We start from the raw sequence: 23141 nt of genomic DNA on the forward strand, positions 1-23141 counted from the left end.
CACTAGAATATATATATATAAAATAATTTTTTTGCCGCACTCCTCTTCCTCCTCCTCCTCCTTTCCTGGCAAGGTGAATAAACAGGACCTCCCCTCAGCCGCCATTCAGGAAGGAAGGCAGAAATAGGGGGCCTGCGTGGGTGGGGGGGGGGGGGGGGGGGGGGCGAGTCCAGCAGGTAGCCCATTAGCGAGTAATCTGGGAAAATCAGGGAAAAAGGGGACTCGTGGCGAGGTGGTCAGTCCCGGGAAGACCATGGATCTGTCCAGGAGCTGCCGGCTGTTTCTTCTGCTGCAAGCGCTTCTCATTGCGTCCGCTCAGGTGACGCAAATTTCCACTTATATCTAATATCATAACTTTACAGAGAAATAATTCCATGATGTTATAATTCTCAGCATAGAAATGTACCAGAGCAGGAGGCTAAGTATGATCTGATGAGCATGTTTTTGTCTTGAGACATGGTGGAAGTGGCATGTGGTTCAATTTTATGTTTGTGATCAGGAGGTGGCTTGACTTTTGGTCCAAGTCTGAGAGCAAATGTCATCTTTCTCTTGAGGCATGATGAAGTAACATCCGTCCCATTATCCAAGGTTAATTTTCCCTAGTAACGAAACAATTGTATGTTTGTGATTGTGTTCAGTGCCAGTTCAGTGTTTCGTATAGGTGGGACAGCAGCTGTTGTCTTGCTTTTGAGACATGGTGGAAGCAGCATACGGTTCATCAGCCGAGCTTATTTTGTGCCAAGTAACAGTAAACATTTGTTTGTCTGTGTTAGCGAGGTGGCTCAACGTTTATAAGTAATGATAATGCTAAAGGTTTTGTAAATTTTAATAAGATATCGTTGCTGCTGCAGGACTCTACTTGTGAGAAACGCTTATTCTATTCGGTGCTGGTTATGACCTTCATAAGTGTTGGAAAATGGATGAATGAATGCCATGGTGATTATTTTATACTGCTGTTGTTTACATTGCAATCGTTGGTACATTATGACATGCTTTTAAAGATAACTCTTAACTCTTTTATTTTTATTTTGGATTGTTATATTATTATGGATTTTATTATGAAATCCATGTAAACGCCTGTCATAACTGCACTCCATTCATGGTGGTGTAGAAATCTGACACCCATCACGAATATACTGTAATATAATATATTAGACTTGCTTGTATAGCTGATATTATTTTTTTTGAACGGTATGTCAAGCTAGAAAAGCGTATAACCATACAATACTTAATTGAAACGTAGTGTGTACGTGGAGGTGCTGCTGTATCAAATTGCGTTGTCTTACTCCAGAAATGAGGGTTACAATATGCTTATTTTATGATCGCAATCCATTCCGCTTTTGCTGTTGTTCAACATTTAAATAACCTTTACCATATATGATGGTTTTGTCACAGACTTTCAGAAATGTGGGAATAAAACTGAGTCGAAATGTACAAAACGGTTAAATGTATCTTGCCTGGCCGGCAGGTCAGCACGCTGACCCTCTGATCCTAGAATTGCCCCTTTTGTATACAGGTACAGTATAATATGCAAAATTGGACTTGCATGTATAAATGTTGGTGTGGATTATTAGATTAATGTATAAGCATTGTGCAACTGCTGTCCATTCACGTTCACAAATTGCACCAATTAATAATACGGTGTATACTATACAGTATTTGACTCGCTAAATGTATGCATGTATTGTGAATGTATGCATGTATGAATGTTGTTGCGGCGTTATCAAATGGCCGGGTCATAACGGTCCATTGGGGGCAGCGTTCACAGATGGCACCGATCACTAATCCAGGAACACGACGGCCGACTGACCTCGGATCAGCCAAACAAAGGGCATCTGTGTGGAGTGTTCGTGACCAACGATGAATGTAAAAATATCTCCTATTTTCTATTTGTTCTGCAGAGGGGCCCGGTGGGTCCCAGAGGCCCCCCGGGACCACCCGGAATAGCTGGCGTGCCCGGCGTGGACGGCATTGATGTTAGTATGCTGTCGTTTTTTGATGTTGATTCTTCTGGACCATTCTGCTGAGGAAACACGAGCACTGTGCATGCCAGTGAAAAGCTGCTTGGAACAGCATCAAAGCCTCTTATCCTTTCAAAGCCCCAAAACCTATTTTACTCGATTTCATAACTTTAGAAATCTTGTTTTTGTGTGAATTTAAACGAGTATTATGGATTTTTTTTCCCACAGTTTCAGATTTCTAGGTATCTTAAGAACATGAATTAATGACAGGATGAAGTCAAAATACCCCAAGAATTACAGTAATTGAAAGTACAGGTAATATGTGCAGCCAACAAAACTCATTGCAGCTCTACTTACCTTATGATTTTGATAGGTAAGTGTTCCCTCCAGGAGTCTGGCAGTGGCTTGAAAATGGTAGCTCTTCACCCAGCCTAGTTTACAAGTCATGGGTGGAGAAACATGGTGTGGGGGCAAGATTATGCCAATTAGCTTGTTTTTAACAAAATGGCCAAAATAAGCCTAAAATGGCAGCTACAAACCAAAATGGCAGACAAATGTCTCCCAAATTTGTTGGTTGTTGCTAAATTTTCAAATAATTTCCAACAAGACCTTGTGTGTGTGTGTGTTTTCAGGGTGAGAGAGGTGTGGACTCCAAAGTGAACGGTGGCCCAGTGAGTGACCACACACACATATGCACGCACACACACACACACATACACACAGACACACTCACACACACACACTACTGTGCTGTGTTGCTTTTTGCAGGGTCCTGCCGGTGAAAACGCCAAAGATGGAGTTCCTGGAGCTTCAGGACTTCCGGGAGCAGACGTAAGTGCAGCTACAACACAAGGGGACTGGGAGGGTCCACTGGGTCGGTCGGTGAGGATGGAGATCTTTATTTTTGACAGACTAGTCTGGGCACATCATATCCATTTTGGTCAACGGGCAGGGGGAACTTTCGGAGGGGTGGACAAACACCCAGTGTTAGGGGGGCACTGCCTCCCCCAGAACTGCCACTGGGTAGTGCAGAAGTTCACACACCAGGGGAATGGTCTCACTGTGATTGACTGGTGACCAGTCACAGGTGTGGTCTGCCGCACGCAGCCAGCTAAGCTCAGACTCTACATATGACACGAACATTACAACCACAAACGTAACCCTCAAATTGGTTGAGAAAAATGTACTAAATGTATTTTTATTTATCTCAATAAATAATTTGCTAATTGATTTATTGTGAATAGTAGGCTACTATAATAGTTGCAAAAAATTACCTATATAGTAATTTACATCATCTTTTATTATGTATTTATAACATAGCAAAATCATTAATTAAACTAATTAAATACCACACATTTGAACAATGAGCATAGATTATTATGTATTATTTAAGTATATTATTTTATTTGTTGCATTTATTTAGTCATTTCTTTCTCAAATTCGTGAATTAAAATGCATGTATTCATTTGTATTTATTTTCTATTTATTGATTTATTGTAAATAACAAATACAAAAATTAGAATAAATTATTTTACTGTAAATACACATTTATCTTTGTGATAAATAATTGGTTAATTAATTGTAATCCAATGAATTATAAACATGTTTTATTATTAAAATAAACTATTTGTGAGTTGCAATAATTTATTCATTTATTTCCCCTCAAATTGGCAAAATGTATTCATTCCTTTGTATTTATTTTGTATTCATTTACCTCATTAATTGATATATTGTAAATCATAAATAGAAAAATATTAGTAAAAGTTTAAATATACAATTAACATGCTTTCATTAAACAATTGGTTAATTCATTATATTTAAACCAACTTGAAATAATACATATGAAAAATTTGCATGAATTATAATTTTACCTTTTAAATGACTGATTGTATTTTTTGCAATAATGTAGCTGTAAAATTGGTTATTTTAAATGTATCTTTTCTAATTATTCATTCATTCATTCATCTTCCGTTCCGCTTATCCTCACTAGGGTCGCGGGCATGATGGAGCCCATCCCAGCAAACTGTGGGCGAGAGGCGAGGTACGCCCGGAAACTGGTCGCCAGCCAATCGCAGAATATTTTCTAATTAAATCATTCAAAACAAAAAACTCAAAACTATTTATACACACATTTAAATTTTTTATTTTTTCTAAAAATTAAAGAATAGGTTAATTAATTGGCGGCACGGTGAGCCATTGGTTAGCACATCTGCCTCACATTTCTGAGGACCTGGGTTCAAATCCGGCCTCGCCTGTGTGGAGTTTGCATGTTCTCCCCGTGCCTGCGTGGGTTTTCTCCTGGTACCCCGGTTTCCTCCCACATCCCAAAAACATGCATTGTAGGTTAATTGAAGACTCTATATTGCCTGTCGGTGTGAATGTGAGTGCGTATGGTTGCCCTGCTATTGGCTGACGACCAGTTCAGGGTGTACCTTGCCTCTCGCCGAAGATAGCTGGGATAGGCTCCAGCACGCCCACGACCCTAGTGAGGGTAAGCGGTAGGGAAAATGGATGGATGAATGGTTAATTAATTGTAAATAAACTAATGACAAATAATACAATTAAAAAATAAACATAGCGTAATATTTCATCATTAAAATCACCAATCTTACATATTTTACATGTACATTTCACTTTATAAAAAAAAAAAATGTGCCCGATATAAAGACCAAAAATGACTCCTGAGTTTTCTTCGCCTGCGCAAAGCAAACGGGATAAGCCAGGTCAGTGTATCCTGCACCCTGGTCGCTTCCCCACGGAAACAGGGCCCTTTTTGTGCGGAATGGCAGGGGGGCGATAGGGAGGGGACGGAGCAGAATGGAACCAGTGTGTTCTGTGGCGATGCGGCTCCTGTGGCTGTCGTTCTGTTACCCATCTGGACTCACTCGCTCTTCTATTGCAACATACGCAGAGGAGGAGGGGATAAAAATTACTTTCTACCAGTCCTCAAACTCTCTGGGTCCAGGGGGACATTTTTTCAATGACCCCCTCATAATCCTAAAGCCAATTAAACAATTACCATGTGTACCCCCAAATGTCAAATGCACACTCTTTTGAGGAAAAAAAAATTGTGCGATGTTATAAAAATAAAGTGGTATTTTTTTAATGAAAAAAAAAGTTTGAAGCAGAAATGAACAGAGATGTACAGGTATTTTGTCGGGATAAAAAGTCTAAATCTTACAATATTGAAGTCATAATATTATGATATTAAAGTCAAAGTTTAACAAGGAAAGAAAATCATATTTCAACGAGTGTATTTTTAAATGCAACTTCTCATAATTAGGGACGTTCCATACCACTTTTTTTCAGTTCGCTACCATTACGAGTACTCACCATTGAGTACTCACCGAGGGGGACACACTTGATGTCAGATTTTTTAGCTTTCGGTATTGGTGCCTGACGTTGGCAGCCTTCATGAGTACTCGATACATTGGAATAAGGGATATGGATCTTCACCCAGCCGAGTTTACAAGTCATGGGCAGAGAAACTCGCTCTGGGTGTGAAATTGTGTAAATATGTACTTGCATTTAAACGCTCATAACACTAACCTGTGCTGAAGTTCTTCTTATCTTTGGCCTTTGACATGATAGTGTATTGTCTTCCATCGTTAGTCTCAGCAAAACTCTACGGTTTTAAGATGCTAACTTAGTCTTCACAAAATATACGGTTATCAGACACTAACTGCCTGCTAACCTATCATAAACTGAGGTTAACTTAGTCTTAGCAAAATTATACAGTTAAAAGATGTTATATAGCTGCTAATTTACAGTTAACTGGGGCTAATTAATTATTCGTTTGTCACAAGTTATAAGATTCTAACTGCCTACTAATTTACAGTTAACTGGGGCTGATTTAGTCTCAGCATAGAGGCTGGAGGCTAGCAAGCGGCTAACTCACTAAAGTGACATGGTTATCAGACGCAGACTGCTAACTGCTAATTTACAGTATATTTCACTGGGGCTAACTTAGTCTTAAAAAAATAATACTGTTTTAGTGTGCTAACTGCCTGCTAATGTGCAGATTACTAAAGTGAAATTAATGTAGTCTTGGCATAGAGGACTCACAACAGTTATGGAATGCCCACTAGAGGCTCGTGAGAAGCTAAATGATATGGTTATCAGATGCTAGCTGTCTGCTACCTGGGGATGAGTTAGACTTAGCAAAATAATGATTATTAACTGCGCACAAGTTTGCAAAATGTTAAGATTATAAAATGCTAACTACCTGGTACCTGCTAACTTATAGTTAACTGGGGCTAACTGCTTTCAGAAATGCAATCTGACGCCCTAGCTCTACTCTGAGAGTGCAGTGTTCTGAGAGGCAGAGCACCAACACCTTGCTTGAATGACTCGCTTGAACAGCTTCCACGGTTATCCTGCGTGACACTGACTCCCCAGTCAGAGCGGCCTACCGGTGCGGACTGCCAGAGTGTGGAGCTCTGAATAACCGAACAACACATTCCAACGAGTTTCCCAACGGTCCCTAGTGTACAGAGTGAGCTTGGGGTGCATTTTTGAACGTACCCATAGTCTTGCTAAGCTACAAGTTGGACAGTTAGTAGATGCTAACGTTTTGCTAACCAGTAGCTAGCTGTCAGCAAAATTCTTCTGTTTTGCAGGGACCCGTGGGACCTCCTGGAGATCGAGGTGTAGTGGGCGTAAAAGGACAAAAAGTGAGTTTATTATGCATAAAATCTCATCAAACTCAACCGGAGAAAGATTCTTGTACTTCACCGGCTGAATGTTGGAAAATTTCTCAGCGTGTGTGCGTGATTTCGTCCTCAGGGGGATCCCGGACCACCAGGCCCGGCCGGGGACCCTGTAAGTACAAACATTGGTGTTCACAATTGTATGTTTAGGTTTGTAAGTTGTTGTTTTTTTTGGTGTTTTTTTTTTTTTTTTTTTGCTAACTGAAGAATGTGCGTTATCTTACAGGGTGTGGGACCAGATGGCTTGGATGTGAGTATCAGTAGAACTAAGAATTATTATTTTTTTAAATTGCGGAAAAAATAGGAGAAAGGAGAAAACCCACGCAGGCACCAGGCGAACAAGCAAACTCCACACAGTGGAGTAAAAAGTGGCCGACTGGTTAGCACATCCGCCTCACAGTTCTGAGGACTCGGGTTCAAATCCAGCCTCGCCTGTGTGGCGTTTGCATGTTCTCCCCATGCCTGCGTGGGTTTCCTCCAGGATCTCCAGTTTCCTTCCAAATCCCCCAAAAATGCATGCTAGGTTAATTGAAGACTCTAAATTGTCCGTAGGTGTCAATGTGAGTGCGAATGGTTGTTTGATTCTATGTGCCCTGCGATTGGTTGGCGACCAGTTCAGGGTGTACCCTGCCTATCCCCCGAAGATAGCTGGGATAGGCTCCAGCACGCCTGCGACCGTAGTGACGATTAGTGGAACGGAAAATGAATGAATTTACTATATACACACACACACATAAAAGTGACTATATTGTAGTAAGTAAAACTTTTTTTTGCTCTAATAATTTTTTCATTATTATTATTCTTGTACCTTTAAGTATAGGACTATTAAAAAAAACAGCTTCTTTAAAAATACAAATAAAAAAATCCCTGAACTTTTTTCATTGTAAAAATTACTTCCTTCTTTGTACAGTTACTTTTTCCATAATATATTTTTTTTCATTAAAATTTTTTTGTTTTGTTTTTGTTGACCAGGGAATACCAGGGACCGATGGACTCCCTGGAGAAATGGGCAAAGTGGGCCCTCCTGTGAGTACTTGCGTGGCGACCACCAACTCCAACATGTCTAGTTGAAATGATAATAATTAAAACTGCATGACGGTTGCAGGGAGCCAGAGGCAAGAGCGGCCAAGTGGGCGCGAGTGGAGCCGCGGGACCTCGGGTAAATTCCATTTTGATTTTGCCACAAGTTTTGTGTTTGCTGGCGGGAATGCTTGATGTGCACCAAATTTTTTTTTCCAGGGTCCTCCGGGAGTATATCAGGGCCGTGAACTGGTGAGTTTCACAACAGAACACTTGCAAACATTCAGTCCGAGAACTTCAGGTGATAAGAAACATTGAACCAGATGCTAATGAGCTGCTAAGTTAGCATTAGCTGAGCTCATCTTTGTGTGACTGGAATTTTACAGTTGTAAGACACTAACTAGCATCTCACAGTTAACTGAGGCTAACCTAGTTTGAACAAAATTATATAGTTGATGTTTATTAGCTGTTAACTTGGTTTAGTCTGAGAAAACGTTAATTGTAACAACAAGAAAAATTATATGGTTATAAGATGCAAACTAGCTGCTAACTTATTCTTAGCAAAATTATACAGTTCTAAGACGCGTTATTCGTATTGTCACATGCGTCCCTGGAAGGACACGCCCTGCTCTAATATTACTGGCTACAGGACATGCACTGCTGCACTATGATTGGCTGCTGTATCCCGGTAGAACACACCCTCCTGCTTCCAGACAAGAAAAGAAGTATGTGACTTCAGTTTAGTGGCATTAATATGAATCCCACTAACCCTAACCCACCCTAATCCTAACCTGAACCCATCCTAAACCGCATTAGCTCCAACCCTAACCCCTAACCTAACTCTAACATACTTCTTTGTTTCTATTCCATCAAAATGTGATACATACAGTATTTGGGATGGTCATCTCGTTACATGTGCATAGCCCGCCCTTCCCGCAATGCAGGAACCAATCATGCTGCAGGGGAGTGTGTCTTGCGAGGAACGCGCGTGGGAGTCCTAATAACGCTTCTAAGACCCTAATGAGGTGATAACTTAAGGCTTCTTTATACTCCCACGCTCGCACGGCCGACAGCGCCCGCATTGCATCACGTGACCGACGCATTGGGCCTCTGCGTCACTTGACGCGCACACGGCAAAAATTGTTGCTGCGCGTAGAATGCCACGGAGATCATCTCTCATGATTGGTCCGTTTTAGTCACATGCTGTGATGACGTACTCAGCGTTCCCCTTGATTCAACATACCATCTATACCGCTGCCTTCTTGATCGATTGTGCAGCATAATTAAACGTATCTTCTGGTCATCTAGGTCCATTTGTTCTAGCAGACACTGTTCCACGGTAGCCATTGTTGTTGCTTTGTTCCTTGTTCCGGAAAGGAAAATAAAAACGGCTACCGGAAATTGCCAAAAATGCAGAGGAAACGCCACCCTGTGGCGTCGTAGCCGATACCAGCCGTAGCGACACCCTCGACTTGGTGGTGAACAGCAGTACATTATCAAAACTGTGCGAGTGGGTTGCGCTTGAGTATAAAGCCGTGCAGGATAGCCGCAGTGACGTCAGCGCGGTTGACGCCTGCGCAAGTATAAAGAAGCCTTTAGTGTTAACTGAGGCTAACTTGGTCAGAGAACAATTAAATGGTTGTAAGACGCTAACTAGCTGGTACATTGGTCTTTGCGAAATTATGCCGTTGTAAGACCTGAATTAGTTGCTTACTTAGCATTACCTGAGGATAACTTAGTCTGAGCAAAATTGCATGGTTATAAAATGCTAACGAGCTGCTAATTTATTGAACTAAGGATACCTTAGTCCGAGCATAATTATATGGTTATAAAATGTGAACTCGCTGATAATTTATTGAACTAAGGATACCTTAGTCCGAGCAAAATTGCATGGTTATAAAATGCTAACTAGCTGCTAATTTATTGAACTAAGGATACCTTAGTCCGAGCATAATTATATGGTTATAAAATGTGAACTCACTGATAATTTAGTTGACTTAGGCTCATAGCCTTAGCATAGGGCTCACAATGGATAAGGAAAGCCTGTTAGAGGCTAGCCAGTGCCTAACTCGCTATCAGATGCTAACTGCCTACTAACTTGTTTTTGTTGTGTTTTAGTGCCCTAGCGCTTGTCCAGCTGGACTGTCAGGACACTCTGGACTGCCCGGCATGAAAGTAAATTCTCCTCTTCTCCCCTAAAAAAATATATGTATATATACATATACATGAATGTTCTTTTTGGTCCAAGTAGTCATTTTCTGGGTGCAGGGTCACAAGGGTGTGAAGGGTGAGTCTGGAGAGCCCGGTCGACAAGGACACAAGGTAACATCCTCGTACTTTTACCCCCCCCCCCCCCCCCCACACACACACGCACGAAGATTACCCCATGTTTGGGATAATAATAACTATTATTATTATGCTTTACACGATCATGATTTTTGGGGACGATCACCGATATGTGAGTTTAAAAAAACGATCAGCGATCCCATCACAAGATGGAGCAATGTGTCTATTTAAATGACCTGTTCATTTACTGTATATACTTTTGTACTTAATTGCTCAAAAAAATCTATTTACAATAAATAATGTATCTTTGTTCCTCTATTTATGCCAGTGAGGCATAGTGACAGACAGAACAAATGAATGGTCTTCCTGCGTGGGTTTTCTCCGGGCACTCCGGTATCCTCCCACATCCCAAAAACATGCATTAATAGGAGACTCTAAATTGCCCGTCGGTGTGACTGTGAGTGTGAATGGTTGTTTGTTTGTATGTGCCCTGCGATTGGCTGGCAACCAGTTCAGGGTGTACCCGCTTCCTGCCCGATGACAGCTGGGATAGGTTCCAGCACGCCTGCGACCCTAGTGAGGAGAAGCGGCTCAGAAAATGGATGGATGGATGGGTGTGAGATTTTCCAATTGTAAAATATGTTCCTTGGCTCCATAAAGGTTGAAAATCACTGCTCTATTCAGTTTTAAAAAAATGACTTCATTGGCCGTCAGATATTTGCATTACTACGTCAAGAGACGCGCTAAAAATAAACTAGCTTTTGGATTCAAATGTAAATGTCTTTTGCGGAGCCGATCAATGACATTAAAGCTGATCAGCCGATCAGCATAAAATGCTAATTATCAGCCGATACCAACCAGACCGATAAAATCGCTCTAAAGTCTAATTATTATTATAATAATAAAAATGGATCAAAATTGTTTAGCACTTTTATGAATGCTCAAAGATGCTTTCAGGGTGAGGAGGGTGAACAAGGACCACAGGGAGACGTCGGATCTCAAGGACTTCCGGTAAGAGACTTCCATATCAGAGACCATCGGCACACTGATCGGCAGTCAATGTCAGGCCATGGATCGATCGATCGATCGATCGATCTGTCTGTCTGTCTGTCTGTCTGTCTGTCTGTCTGTCTGTCTGTCTATCTATCTATCTATCTATCTATCTATAAATCCATTTATCTCACTATTGAGCTATCTATCAATCAATCAAAATGGGTGAAACAATCCATTTGATGGACAAAAATATGCTACAATAAAACAAGAAAAATGCAGGTTTTAATCCATGTCCGTACATGGCATACATAATACAAAGCCCAATTCCAAAGAAGTTGGGATGTTGTTTAAAACAAATAAAAACAGAATATTATTATTATGGACCCTAGATGAATAAATCCCTAAATTCCTTGCAAGTGTACATTGAGAAACACTGTTCTTAAACTGTTGGACTATTTGCTGGCACCAAATTCAAAATGAGAGAATATTTGAGAAAAGAAACAATAACGTTCATCCGTTTGAACATTAAATATCATGTCTTTATAGTGTATTCAGTTTAATATAGTTTGAAAAGGATTTGCAAATTATTGTATTTTGTTTTTATTTAAATTTTAAACAAGGTCCCAACTTCATTGGAATTGGGGTTTGTACAAACACGTGTTCTTCCTCCTTATTCAAGTATATGCTTCTAAAATCGACAGGAATAAAATAATAAATATTAATATGAACATATATGAATATTCATATCAATGAATATTGTCACTGAAGTCTGGACGTCACAATGAGATCCACAGGCACTACTTAGTGTCGCTAACAGGACAAAAAAAACAAAACATATTATTATTCATATTAAAAAATTAGTTATCGAACAATTAACTTTGATGGAATACACTTGTAGAATAGCAGAAACTAATATACAGTACATAAATGTGAGGCATTTAGTCATGAAATAACTTTCTATTAACTGAGGCTTTAAATGTTAACTAGCTGCTAATTTAGCATGAACTGAAATTAGTCCAAGACAAATTATACGGTTATAAAATGCTCACTAGCTGCTAACTTAGCATTATCTGAAATTAGACCAAGACAAATTACATTGTTATAAGATGACAACTAGCTGCTAACTTAGCATTAACTGAGACTCACTTAGTCTGAGAATAATCACACAGTTATAATATGCTATGTAGCACATAACTGAGAGTTAACTGAGGCCAACCCAGTCTTGGCATAGGGCTAGAAAGCAATATATGAATGTGAGACTGTCGTAAAACAACTTGGCGTTAACTGAGGCTATAAGATGCTACATATCTGCCAATTTAGCATCAACTGAGGTTCACGTATTCCGTGCACAATTATACACTTAAAAGATGTCAAATAGCTGCTAATTTACAGTTAACTGATGCTCACTTAGTCTGAGCAAAATTATATGCTCAAAAATGGCAACTATCTGCTAATTTAGCTCTAACTGAGGCCAAAGTAGTCTTAGCAAAATTTTATTTGGTCATAAAGACAGCGAGAACGGGAGATACAGTATGTGGCTAGACTAAGATGGCAATAGTTGTGGAAGCTCATGAGGACCACTACATAGATTTGATTCATTCATGTTTTGTTTTAGCTAACACATGCTAACATGCTTCCAGGGCCCGGCCGGAGCCAAGGGCCTGGCAGGAATCACGGGTTCTAAAGGCGAAAGGGTAAGACGCTCGATCTCCAGGAGATTTGCAGTTTTGTCCCACTTGTAACCGAGACGTCTTCATATAGGGACCCCGAGGGAAGTCCGGGGACTTGGGACCTCAGGGCCGTCAGGGAGCACCGGTGAGTACCACTGTCTAGGTTTTTCTTTCATATACACGAGATATGGAACCCCAGACATGACTGGGGGAAAAAAAAGGAAAATTACTACTTTATAGCCACAAAGTAGGTATAATGTGCACACAAAATACAGATTAAAAATGTCAATATTATTCCTGGACAGTTGGGAAAGCAACTGAAGCTTCTCTAGAAACAATAAGGTAGAGGACATCGTATATTGCAGTTTGTAGCGAAGGTGTGGCTGATTTGCTTACCCAGACTTATAAGTTGTTCATGGGATTGATATTTAACCCACAAATTCATATTTGTGAACATTATACATATTTCATGGCCACAACATGGTCTTTTGTGGCCACAAAATGCAAATTTGTGGGCATAAAGTAGATATACTATGCGCACAAAATACAAATGAAGTTCATCACTCCTGGACAGTTGGGTAAACAAATCAAGAGCATCACCAACATTAAACCCAAAATTTGTATTTCGTTTGTACGTTATTCTTATTTGGTGGTCACAAATTACTATTTTGTGGCCAAAAATGACCATACGATGAATACATTATAGCTATGTTGTGGCCCAAATAAAAAAATGTTCTTGCCATGTCATGATGGTAAAATTTGTATTTTGAAAAACAAATTCCCGTCATGTCTATGTTCTATGTGCATCTGACAAAATTTTTTTTTAAAGGGGGACATCGGCCAAAGAGGGGCCATTGGGGAGACCGGACCCATGGGGGTGCAGGTCAGATCTTTGTGTCCAGTTGTTGAATGTACGGTCACCATGGTTATGGTCGCCTTAAACGTGGTCTTGGTGTCTTGACAGGGGGATCGAGGTCCTTCCGGAATCAGAGGACCACCGGGACCAAAGGGAGAAGCTGTGAGCACGAGCTGCTAACCTATCATTGACTGAGGCTAACTTAGTCTGAGTAAAATTATTCGGTTCTAAAATGATGCTAATTTAGCGTTAACTGAGGCCAACTTGCGGTCAACTGAGGCTATCCTAGTTTGAGCAAAACTATAGTTAGAAGATACTAACATAGTGGCAAGAGGCAAATTTACTAAGGCTAACTTAATTTTAGCAAAATGATTTAGTTACAGGCGGCACGGTGGCCGACTGGTTAAAGCGTCAGCCTCACAGTTCTGAGGACTGGGGTTCAATCCCCGGCCCCGCCTGTGTAGAGTTTGCATGTTCTCCCCGTTCCTGTGTGGGTTTTCACTCCGGTTTCCTCCCACATCCCCAAAACATGCATGAATTGGTGACTCTAAATTGCCCGTAGGTGTGAATGTGAGTGTGAATGGTTGTTTGTTTGTATGTGCTCAGCGATTGGCTGGCAACCAGTTGAGGGTGTACCCCGCCTCCTGCCCGATGATAGCTGGGATAGGCTTCAGCACGCCAGCGACCCTAGTGAGGAGAAGCGGCTCAGAAAATGGATGGCTGTATGGATATTTAGTTACAAAATGCTAAGTAGCTGCTAACTTATAGTTAACCGAGGCTAACTTACAGTAACTTAGGCTTAGTCTGGGAAACATTATGGTGCTAATTGCGTACTAACTTAGTTAACTGAGGATAACTCAGTTTTACCAAAATTAATTGCTTATAAAATGCTAACTAGCGGCTAACTTACAGTTAATTGAGGCTAACTCCGTTTTACTGAGTAATAAAAAAAATTAATCATGCAAGTAAATAAATAAATGCAGAGGGTTCCATCATGAAGGGCTTAAAACTTTGCCAAACAAATATGAGCGTTCATCTAAAGAATTCACATGTAGGATGTGACGTAGAGGTGAAAGATAAATTCTGGAAGGACCGAGACGAAGTAGTTCTGAGCATCCCAGACAGAGAGAGAGTGATGATTTGTGCATAGACATGTAATAGACATGGTGAAGGAAACAGGGGTGATGAAGAAGTGATGTGTAAGTTCTGTTAAAGTTGGGGGAAAAATATTAGCCAAAAGTATTTATACCAACCAATTGTGAGTTATTTTATGTGAGGAAAAGCCAATGAAGTTCCAGGGGTCCTGTCGTTTATTGGCAAAAAGTAGCAATGCGCTGGAGACAATTTCACGAGTGGTGCAACCATGTGTCTGCTTAAACCAGGGCTGTCAAAACTCATTTTAGTTCGCAGGCAACATTTACCCCCATTAGATCTCACGATATTTTTGGCATAGAAATTCCATAAATAACAACTATTCAAAATGTTCCCAGTTGTTTTTGTGCAAATGATTACAAGTACTTTTGGAAAATATTCACATTTATTCATCCATCCATCCATCCATTTTCTGAGCCGCTTCTCCTCACTAGGGTCGCGGGCGTGCTGGAGCCTATCCCAGCTGTCATCGGGCAGGAGGCGGGGTACACCCTGAACTGGTTGCCAGCCAATCGCAGGGCACATAGGAACAAACAACCATTCGCACTCACAGTCATGCCTACGGGCAATTTAGAGTCTCCAATTCATGCATGTTTTTGGGATGTGGGAGGAAACCGGAGTACCCGGAGAAAACCCACGCAGGCACGGGGAGAACATGCAAACTCCACACAGGCGGGGCCGGGGATTGAACCCGGGTCCTCAGAACTGTGAGGCTGACGCTCTAACCAGTCGGCCACCGTGCCGCCACATTTATTCATTATTATCTATATTGCAAATCATGAGCAGTCTGAAATTTTTAACAAAAAATGATTTCAACAGTATTATGAATCAGTGAGCGTGCACCATTCAGTTATGCATCCTTTGTGAAAGGATACATAAAAAAATTTAAGTTGTGGCAGTGCATGGGAAAAAAAAACCCAAAATATTCCAACAAACCAAACGCTTTTGAAGTGAAGCTTTTGACTGAAATTTTGTAAGATTCAGTGTCTTAAAACATTTCTACAGGAGGTATTTATTTTCACAGAATTATGGTGTGAACATGGAACACCATTTTATATTAGTGTGCTCCTGAAACTTGCCATGGTTTGGCCTTCACAAGTGCATCAGTCATTTAAGTATTGTCAGTGCACCCTCCAGTGGACAAAATTAGCAACAAAAGTTACTTATATTGAAAAATAGCAATGAATGTGTTCTCCATCCCCACGGGCCGGATTGGACCCCCTGGCGGGCCGTTTCTGGCCCGCGGGCCTTATGTTTGACACCTCTGGCCTAACCAAAGTGGTCCTATCGATCTTATACAGTAGGGGGTAGGGTGGAAGTTGCCAGAAAATTCCACTCCCTATAAGGTAAACAACAGATGTTACAACCTTGATAAATAAGCCCAGACAAATGATTTCGGCTTGGGAATATACAGTCAATCTTTGCTGTTACTTCTCCCAGGCTATGCATGTCTAGATTTCACACAACCTTCTTCATTTATTTGTATGGAAATGTGTTGACTAATGTGTTGACTAATGCCTGTAGTGTGCTGGATAGATGGAAATGATGAAAAGGAGAGAGAAGGGAGAGTTGGAGAGTGTAGTGGACCAGGAAGTGGCAATGATTTGTAAGGGGGAAGCTAGAAAGGCAATAAATAGATACAAAATGTAAAGGCACTTGGCCCTGATGACATCCTTGTGGAGGTATGGAAGCATCTAGGAGAGGTGGATGTGGACTTTTTGACCAGCTTGTTCAAGAGAATTCTAGCGGGTGAGAAGATGCCTAAGGAATGGAAGAAAAGTGTGCTGGTGCCCATTTTTAAGAACAAAGGTGATGTGCAGAGCTGTGGGAACTATAGAGGAATAAAGTTGGTGAGCCACACAATGAAGTTATGGGAAAGAGTAGTAGAGGCTAGACTCAGGACAGAAGTGAGTATTTTCAAGCAACAGTATCGTTTTATGCCTAGAAAAAGTACTTTGCCTTGAGGGTGTTGATAGAAAAGTACAGAGAAGGTCAGAAGGAGCGACATTGTGTCTTTGTAGATCTAGAGAAAGCCTGTGACACAGTACCCAGAGAGGAACTGTGGTACTGCATGCGGAGGTCCGGAGTGGTAGAGATGTATGTTAGAATAATATAGACATGTATCAGGACAGCATAACAGTGGTGAGGTGTGCTGTAGTTGTGACAGGAATTTAAGGTAGAGGTGGGACAGCATCAGGGATCACCCTGAGCCCCTTCGTGTTTGCAGAGTGATGGATAGGATGACAGATGATGTTAGACTAGAATCCCCATGGACCATGATGTTCGCAGATTACAGTGATCTGATATGCAATGAAAGCACGGAAAAGGTGGAGGCATGCACTGGAAAGGAGAGGAATGAAGATTAGCCGAAGTAAGTAATATATGTGCATGAATGAGAGAGGTGGAGGGGGAAGAGTGATGCTACAGGGAGAAGAGATAGCAAGGGTGGAGGACTTTAAATACTTGGGGTCAACAGTCCAGAGCAATGGAGAGTGTGGTAAGGAAGTGAAGAAACAGGTCCTAGCCGGTCGGAACAGGTGGAGGAAGGTGTGAGGTGTGTTTTGTGACAGAAGAGTCTCGGCTAGGACGAAGAACAAAGTTTATAAAACAGTGGTGAGGCCAGCCATGATTTACGGATTAGAGACAGTGGCATTGAAGAGACATCAGGAAGCCGAGCCAGAGGTGGCGGAAATGAAAATGAAATGGAAATGAGGACCCCATGAGGCAGGACCATGGGCACACTCCATTGCAGCTTCCAGAGCAGAGGGCTCCCTTTGAGAAAACACTGAAAGATAATAAAATAATCACAAACCTACACAAAAACATATATAAAACCCAACATTCAATGAAAACTAAAATGAACAGACAAAATGTAAAAATAACAAAGATAAAGATAAAATACAATAATTACTACTAAAACAATGACAATAGAATACAAGTTAAAAAGGAAATACAACAATTTAAATGTAAATTAAAAGTTAAATTAAATATTAATTAAATGCTAAATTAAAAAGGTGGGTCTTGTGCCTATTCTTAAAAGAATGAACATTTTCTGCAGTCCTGAAGTGCTTCGGCAGGCTGTCCCATGGACAGGGGCCGTGAAACTGGAACAATGCCTCACCGTGCGTATGTGTCCTGACTTTGGGAAAAACTGAAAGGCCATAGCTGGAGGACTTCAGGACCAATGAGGGTTTATAGGCTAAAACCAACTCTGAGAGATCAAAAGGCCTGAGACCTTTAAGACACTTAAAAACCAGCAAAAGAACCTTAAAACTGATCCTGACACACTCAGGGAGCCAATAGAGTCATTATTCAGTGACCCCTGACAGGAAAAAGCCGAAGGTCACTTCTTATGGAGTTATAAAATGCTAATTAGCTGCTAACCTGCAGTTACTGAGGCTAATTTACAGTTAACTGAGGCTAACTTAAGCTTAGCATAGGGCTCACAATGGATAATTGGAGACCATTGGATGCTAACTTAGCTGCTTGCTTAGAGTTAACTGAGGCTAAATTAGGTGTAGCATGGGGCTCACAATCGATATGGAAAGACCATTTGATGCTAATTAGCTGTTAACTTAGTGTCAACTGAGGCTAACTTACAGTTATCTAAGTCTAAAGAAAACTGTGGGACTTCCTCCCTTGACAGGCGTAACACAGTTACTGTCACAAAGGTTTAATGTCACAGAACATAGTGGCCCAATAAGCAGTTAAAGGTCTGTCATGTAATTGTCCAAGGATCCAGCTGCGACCACTACCTGTTTTTGTCCCGCATCAGACAGTCACACAACCTTGCACAACAGTCCATCAATGAAAGACAGCCTGTAAAACTCAAGCCAAGGTCTCTTTAAACCCCAACTTGCATCTTTCAACCTACATCTAGGGGGTCTCCGGCCTTCCTCCTGCCAGGTTAAAACCTCCCTGATGTCAGCGTCACTCTGTTGGAGCTCCCTGAAATTGAAACCATTGTGTGATAGAGTGTCAATTAAGGCCTGGTCCACACAAGCCCGCGAGTCAGAAGGTAAATGGAGCCTTGGTCTGGGGTCTACAGGAGGATCTGTGGCAGGGACGGTAGTCTTCATGGTGCAAAGGTGCACATGCCATGAGTCTCGACCATAATCGTTAGGGTACCCCGCGAACAGGAGTCCACAATATGGTCTGGAGGTATTACTGCAGTGTCATTACTGCAATGTCATCCTTGATATAAAAGTGTATCGGTGTATCGGTACACGGACTAATCGTATCGCATCAAACTCAATATAGCTTGAACCGGCCGATTGCCCGATCAAAAGTTAAAAATCAGTTTGATGTTGCTGAAGGGAGCTGCATCTCCTTGTTTGACCTTCTCCTGCTCTCTTAAAACACTTGTAGCGGATACGTCGAATAGCACTGTGTGTTTGTGAGGGAAAATGCAAGGACAAATTCCGGACTCGGACAGGATTCACAACGCCCGGCAAGTTTTGGATTTTATATGAAAAACTATAATCAAATCAAACCATTTCGAATCATAAGCCCGTTGAATCGAACCAAATCAAATTGGTCATCTTTAAAATGTACTGTCCTAGAAATGTATTGCATTCCATGTATCGAGATACATATCGAGTCGTCTTTTATTGGAAAGATGAACACGTCTACTTAGACATGCCAGTGTGTTGTAGCAGCCCGGCTAACCAACATGCCTACTTTGCGTCCATGTTGGGGATGTTGTTGTTCCCACTTAAGGCAATCCATGGACATTGAAATCAAGTGGTAACATGCTCATTTCTCAACCGATTTTTACAAAGTTTACATAATGTTTGAAAAAAAGCACACACAAAAACTGTGAAACATTACTCCCAGTTCCCTTGTCATAATTCTACGGCATTGTAAGCAACAATATGCATCACAATGTACCGGCATCCTTGGTCTTTTGGTATTCTTGCCGTTCACACATGGAATACGTTTACGACTTTTACCCTCCTAGTTTTGCGTCGCCATAGACATGCAGCGCAAAAGGGGCGTGTTGTATCTACTTATCCATATCTGTGGTTTTCATGAGCATAGAGGGCTCACAATGGATATGGAAAGACCATTGGATGCTAACTAGTGGGTAACTCAAAGGGCTATCGGATGCTAGTGCCTGCTAACTTGTTGTTCTCACAGGGCCTTCCTGGTCCAGATGGTCGGGAGGGAATCCCTGGACTTCCTGGCTCAAAGGTGACTCTGGTCTTACCAGTTTGAGTACTTTTTCACTTTTAGACTTTCTGTTCCTTTACAGTCCGGCTTCTGTGCTTTTCCAGGGTCTTCCCGGCAAGAACGGAGCTCTGGGCGACGGCGGACTACAAGGTCTTCCCGTAAGTGTGACTGGTTGCCATTAGTGGGGAAGTAAATGTACAAATTCTTTGTTACTCTCCTTAATTAATTGGTTCGCGACCAGTTCAGGCTGTACCCTGCCCCTTGCCCAAAGTCAGCTGGGATAGGCTCCAGCACACCCGCAACCCTACTGAGGATAGACAGTACAGAGAATGAATGGATGGATGGATGGATGGATGGACTTAAGTAGACTTTTCAGGTATACTGTACCTTACTCGAGTACAGTGGTACCTTGACTTATGAATAGCCCAAATTAGTTTTTTAAAATGTATTTATTTATTATAGTTACCAGCCTTTGTTGTCGATTTTTTGGTTTGTGTTGCGATAAATAAATGGACTTGTATGTGAGATTCAGTCACTCTGCCACTGGAGGACAGCAGCGGACTTCACAACATCCAGCCACCATCAGTTCACATGGTTATCTCGTGGTGAAATAACAGGTATCTGTTGTGTTTTCTGCTCGCATTTTCTGTTTCTGTTTTTTTTTAACATATTTTGGTATTTGGCCAAATTTCTTTTTTTCTAACCATCGGTCCGAAGAAAGTAAGTGAGAAGAAGTGGATAAAGTCCTAAAACTCCAGCCAAGGGAATTAAAATAATGAATATGATGGAAAACCTGGCGGCACGGTGGCCGACTGGTTAGAGCGTCAGCCTCACAGTTCTGCGGGTTCAATCCCCGGCTCCGCCTGTGTGGAGTTTGCATGTTCTCCCCGTGCCTGCGTGGGTTTTCTCCGGCGGCACTCCGGTTTCCTCCCACATCCCAAAAACATGCATTCATTGGAGACTCTAAATTGCCCGTAGGCATGACTGTGAGTGCGAATGGTTGTTTGTTCCTATGTGCCCTGCGATTGGCTGGCAACCAGTTCAGGGTGTACCCCGCCTCCTGCCCGATGACAGCTGGGATAGGCTCCAGCACGCCCGCGACCCTAGTGAGGAGTAGCGGCTCAGAAAATGGATGGATGGATGGATATATATATATATATATATATATATATATATATATATAAAGAAAGGAAGTCACGATATAACTTTTATATAACCCGTTATTCACAAGTTAGGAATAATAAATGCCTGTGAGTATTGTTATAATACCTGTCCGCATGCCTCTCGCCTAAAGTCCGCTGGGATAGACTCAAACACATCCGCAACCCTAATGAGGATAAGCGGTATAGAAAATGAATGGTTGGATGGATAAATGCTTGAAAGCAAACAGTTGTAATTCTAAAAGATGCAATGAAAATGTATTGTACCGGTACTGAAAAGTTAACTACAACTGAAGTTTCTTTACAAATGTACTCTATTGGATTAAGAAACAGTTCAAGACATTGCATTATTTAAAGCACAGTTGGCATGTTTAATTAAGTAATTCTGTCACGTACCACCAGAGGGAGGCCGCTTACCACTAGTGGTACTTGTGCCACACTGAAATAGTGTTGTCACGTTCGCGAACATTTCGTTCAGAAGAACGAATCTTTTTAGTGAACGAACTGAACTGAATCAGTTCATGAAATGATTCGTTCTTTTAGCTTGGCCGCCGCGAGCAAGTCGGCTGGGAGCGTTCCGCCATTCACTTCTGAATCTTCGGCGAATGACCAATGAGCAGCCAGCGTGCAGGCGGGGGCGGGACTTCATTATACGTACTGCCATGTGATTTCCGATTCGCCAGCGTTGTCATTCACATCGGTAAATGACCAATGAGCAGCCAGCGTCAGGCAGCGCCGTGCCGGCGGGGGAGGTTACTTAAGTGAACTGAGTGATTCATTCAGTGAACGAGTGTACTGAGGAACTGAAGAGTGATTCATTCATTGAACTTATCGTTCGCGATCTGTTAGACACGAGTGATTCGTTCGTTGAACTTCTTCGTTTGTCATCCGCTAAGGAGCGATGTACTAGTACGATGAGTGATTCGTTTTCGCAAGGAACGGCGTACTACGCCGTGAACGTACTCATGAGTGATTTTAACCGCAAGTCTTGACGTACACATAAATAAATATAATTTCCTATGTCTCTGATGCGATTATTAAAGCTTTTTATTTCATAATAATAATAATACATGAAACTTATATAGGAAGACATTCAGACGCTTTCCACTAATCAGATGACAATAAGAGTAAGGTGAGTGAGCAGGAAGCCTTGGTGGCGGGGTCTGGTGTCAGCGACGGTCCACTGCGGTGGAATGCAGTTAAGTCACGCCGGCCGGCGAGACCCTAGCTGGATGTCAGGGGACACGGAAGGATGGTTGGTAGCTGAGCTCGCTGCACGCATGTTCACGAGTCACAAACGAAGCAGAGTGTTCGAGAGCTTGCTGAGAGAGAGAGAGAGAGAGAGAGAGAGAGGTAGGCGATAATTTAGATTTTTTAAAAAGATTATTTTTTAAATCTCCCCGCCTTTCCTAGTTTTCAATACGTGACAACAACAACGCATAGTCCTTCGGCGAACGTGAACCTCAGGGATGGATCATTAACTAAATGAGGGAGCACTTGAATGATTTTGTGACAAAGAACTGAACGATTCGATGAACGGATCTTTTGAATGAATCTTTTTAAAGAACTGATTTGAATGATTCGGTACACTCAAAAGAACTGCCCATCACTACTGAGAACCAAAGATGTACAGTAAGTTCACAAAAGCGGGAAAGTATTTTGTGTGCACTTTTTCATTGTCGTGCCATGTGACCAAAATTCAAATGTCCTTTTTACTTTTGAATATTTCAGAGTCTTTACTTTTTTAAACTTTTGCTTACGTAGCTGAACCAGTACTTTTACCATTTTTTTAAAAACACAAATATCTGTCTTTGTACTTAAGTACATACTACGAGTACTTTTGCTAGCTCTAGTGGTCTTCTGGCATGATCGCTGAGGTTTGGATGGAGTCAGAAGACTTGTTTTTTCTTCCCGTTTTAGGGGGTTCCTGGTTCTTATGGCCAAAAAGGAGTCAGCGGTCTCAAGGTATCAAAGCACAATTAATTAGCATCATCTGCTGAAACACGAATGGTCAAGATTGGTCACGCCCTGCTTTTTTTTTCTATTTGCTAGGGCGTGTCGGGTGATCCGGGCGTTGCTGGACTGATGGGGTCTCCAGGAAAGCAGGTATGGAGGCCTGGAAAATGTTCCTGGTGAAATGGGTTGAACTCTGACTCGAGGGG

The 23141-nt window shown here is 41.6% G+C and overlaps 1 protein-coding gene across 2 annotated transcripts in view; it reads left to right on the forward strand.

Moving 5' to 3' along the window:
• Nucleotides 1-168: 168 nt before the first annotated feature.
• col9a1a (collagen, type IX, alpha 1a) overlaps nt 169-23141 on the forward strand; it is a 28730-nt gene continuing 5757 nt past the window's right edge. The window contains exons 1-21 of one of the 2 annotated variants that reach the window (XM_061770248.1): nt 169-319; nt 1902-1976; nt 2594-2632; nt 2730-2792; nt 6581-6634; nt 6747-6782; nt 6897-6920; nt 7643-7696; nt 7776-7829; nt 7910-7942; nt 9809-9865; nt 9959-10012; nt 10934-10987; nt 12610-12663; nt 12731-12784; nt 13469-13522; nt 13604-13657; nt 19787-19840; nt 19924-19977; nt 22900-22944; nt 23032-23085. In XM_061770248.1, the coding sequence (XP_061626232.1) occupies nt 254-319; nt 1902-1976; nt 2594-2632; nt 2730-2792; nt 6581-6634; nt 6747-6782; nt 6897-6920; nt 7643-7696; nt 7776-7829; nt 7910-7942; nt 9809-9865; nt 9959-10012; nt 10934-10987; nt 12610-12663; nt 12731-12784; nt 13469-13522; nt 13604-13657; nt 19787-19840; nt 19924-19977; nt 22900-22944; nt 23032-23085 (1086 nt within the window). In that variant the 5' untranslated portion in view covers nt 169-253. Of the gene's footprint in view, nt 320-1901; nt 1977-2593; nt 2633-2729; nt 2793-6078; nt 6457-6580; nt 6635-6746; nt 6783-6896; nt 6921-7642; nt 7697-7775; nt 7830-7909; nt 7943-9808; nt 9866-9958; nt 10013-10933; nt 10988-12609; nt 12664-12730; nt 12785-13468; nt 13523-13603; nt 13658-19786; nt 19841-19923; nt 19978-22899; nt 22945-23031; nt 23086-23141 lie in introns of those variants that run through there. The other variant, XM_061770249.1, reaches the window with a different exon arrangement.

The sequence above is a fragment of the Phyllopteryx taeniolatus genome, chromosome 4 (assembly GCF_024500385.1).
Source record: "Phyllopteryx taeniolatus isolate TA_2022b chromosome 4, UOR_Ptae_1.2, whole genome shotgun sequence".
Lineage (NCBI taxonomy): Eukaryota > Metazoa > Chordata > Actinopteri > Syngnathiformes > Syngnathidae > Phyllopteryx > Phyllopteryx taeniolatus.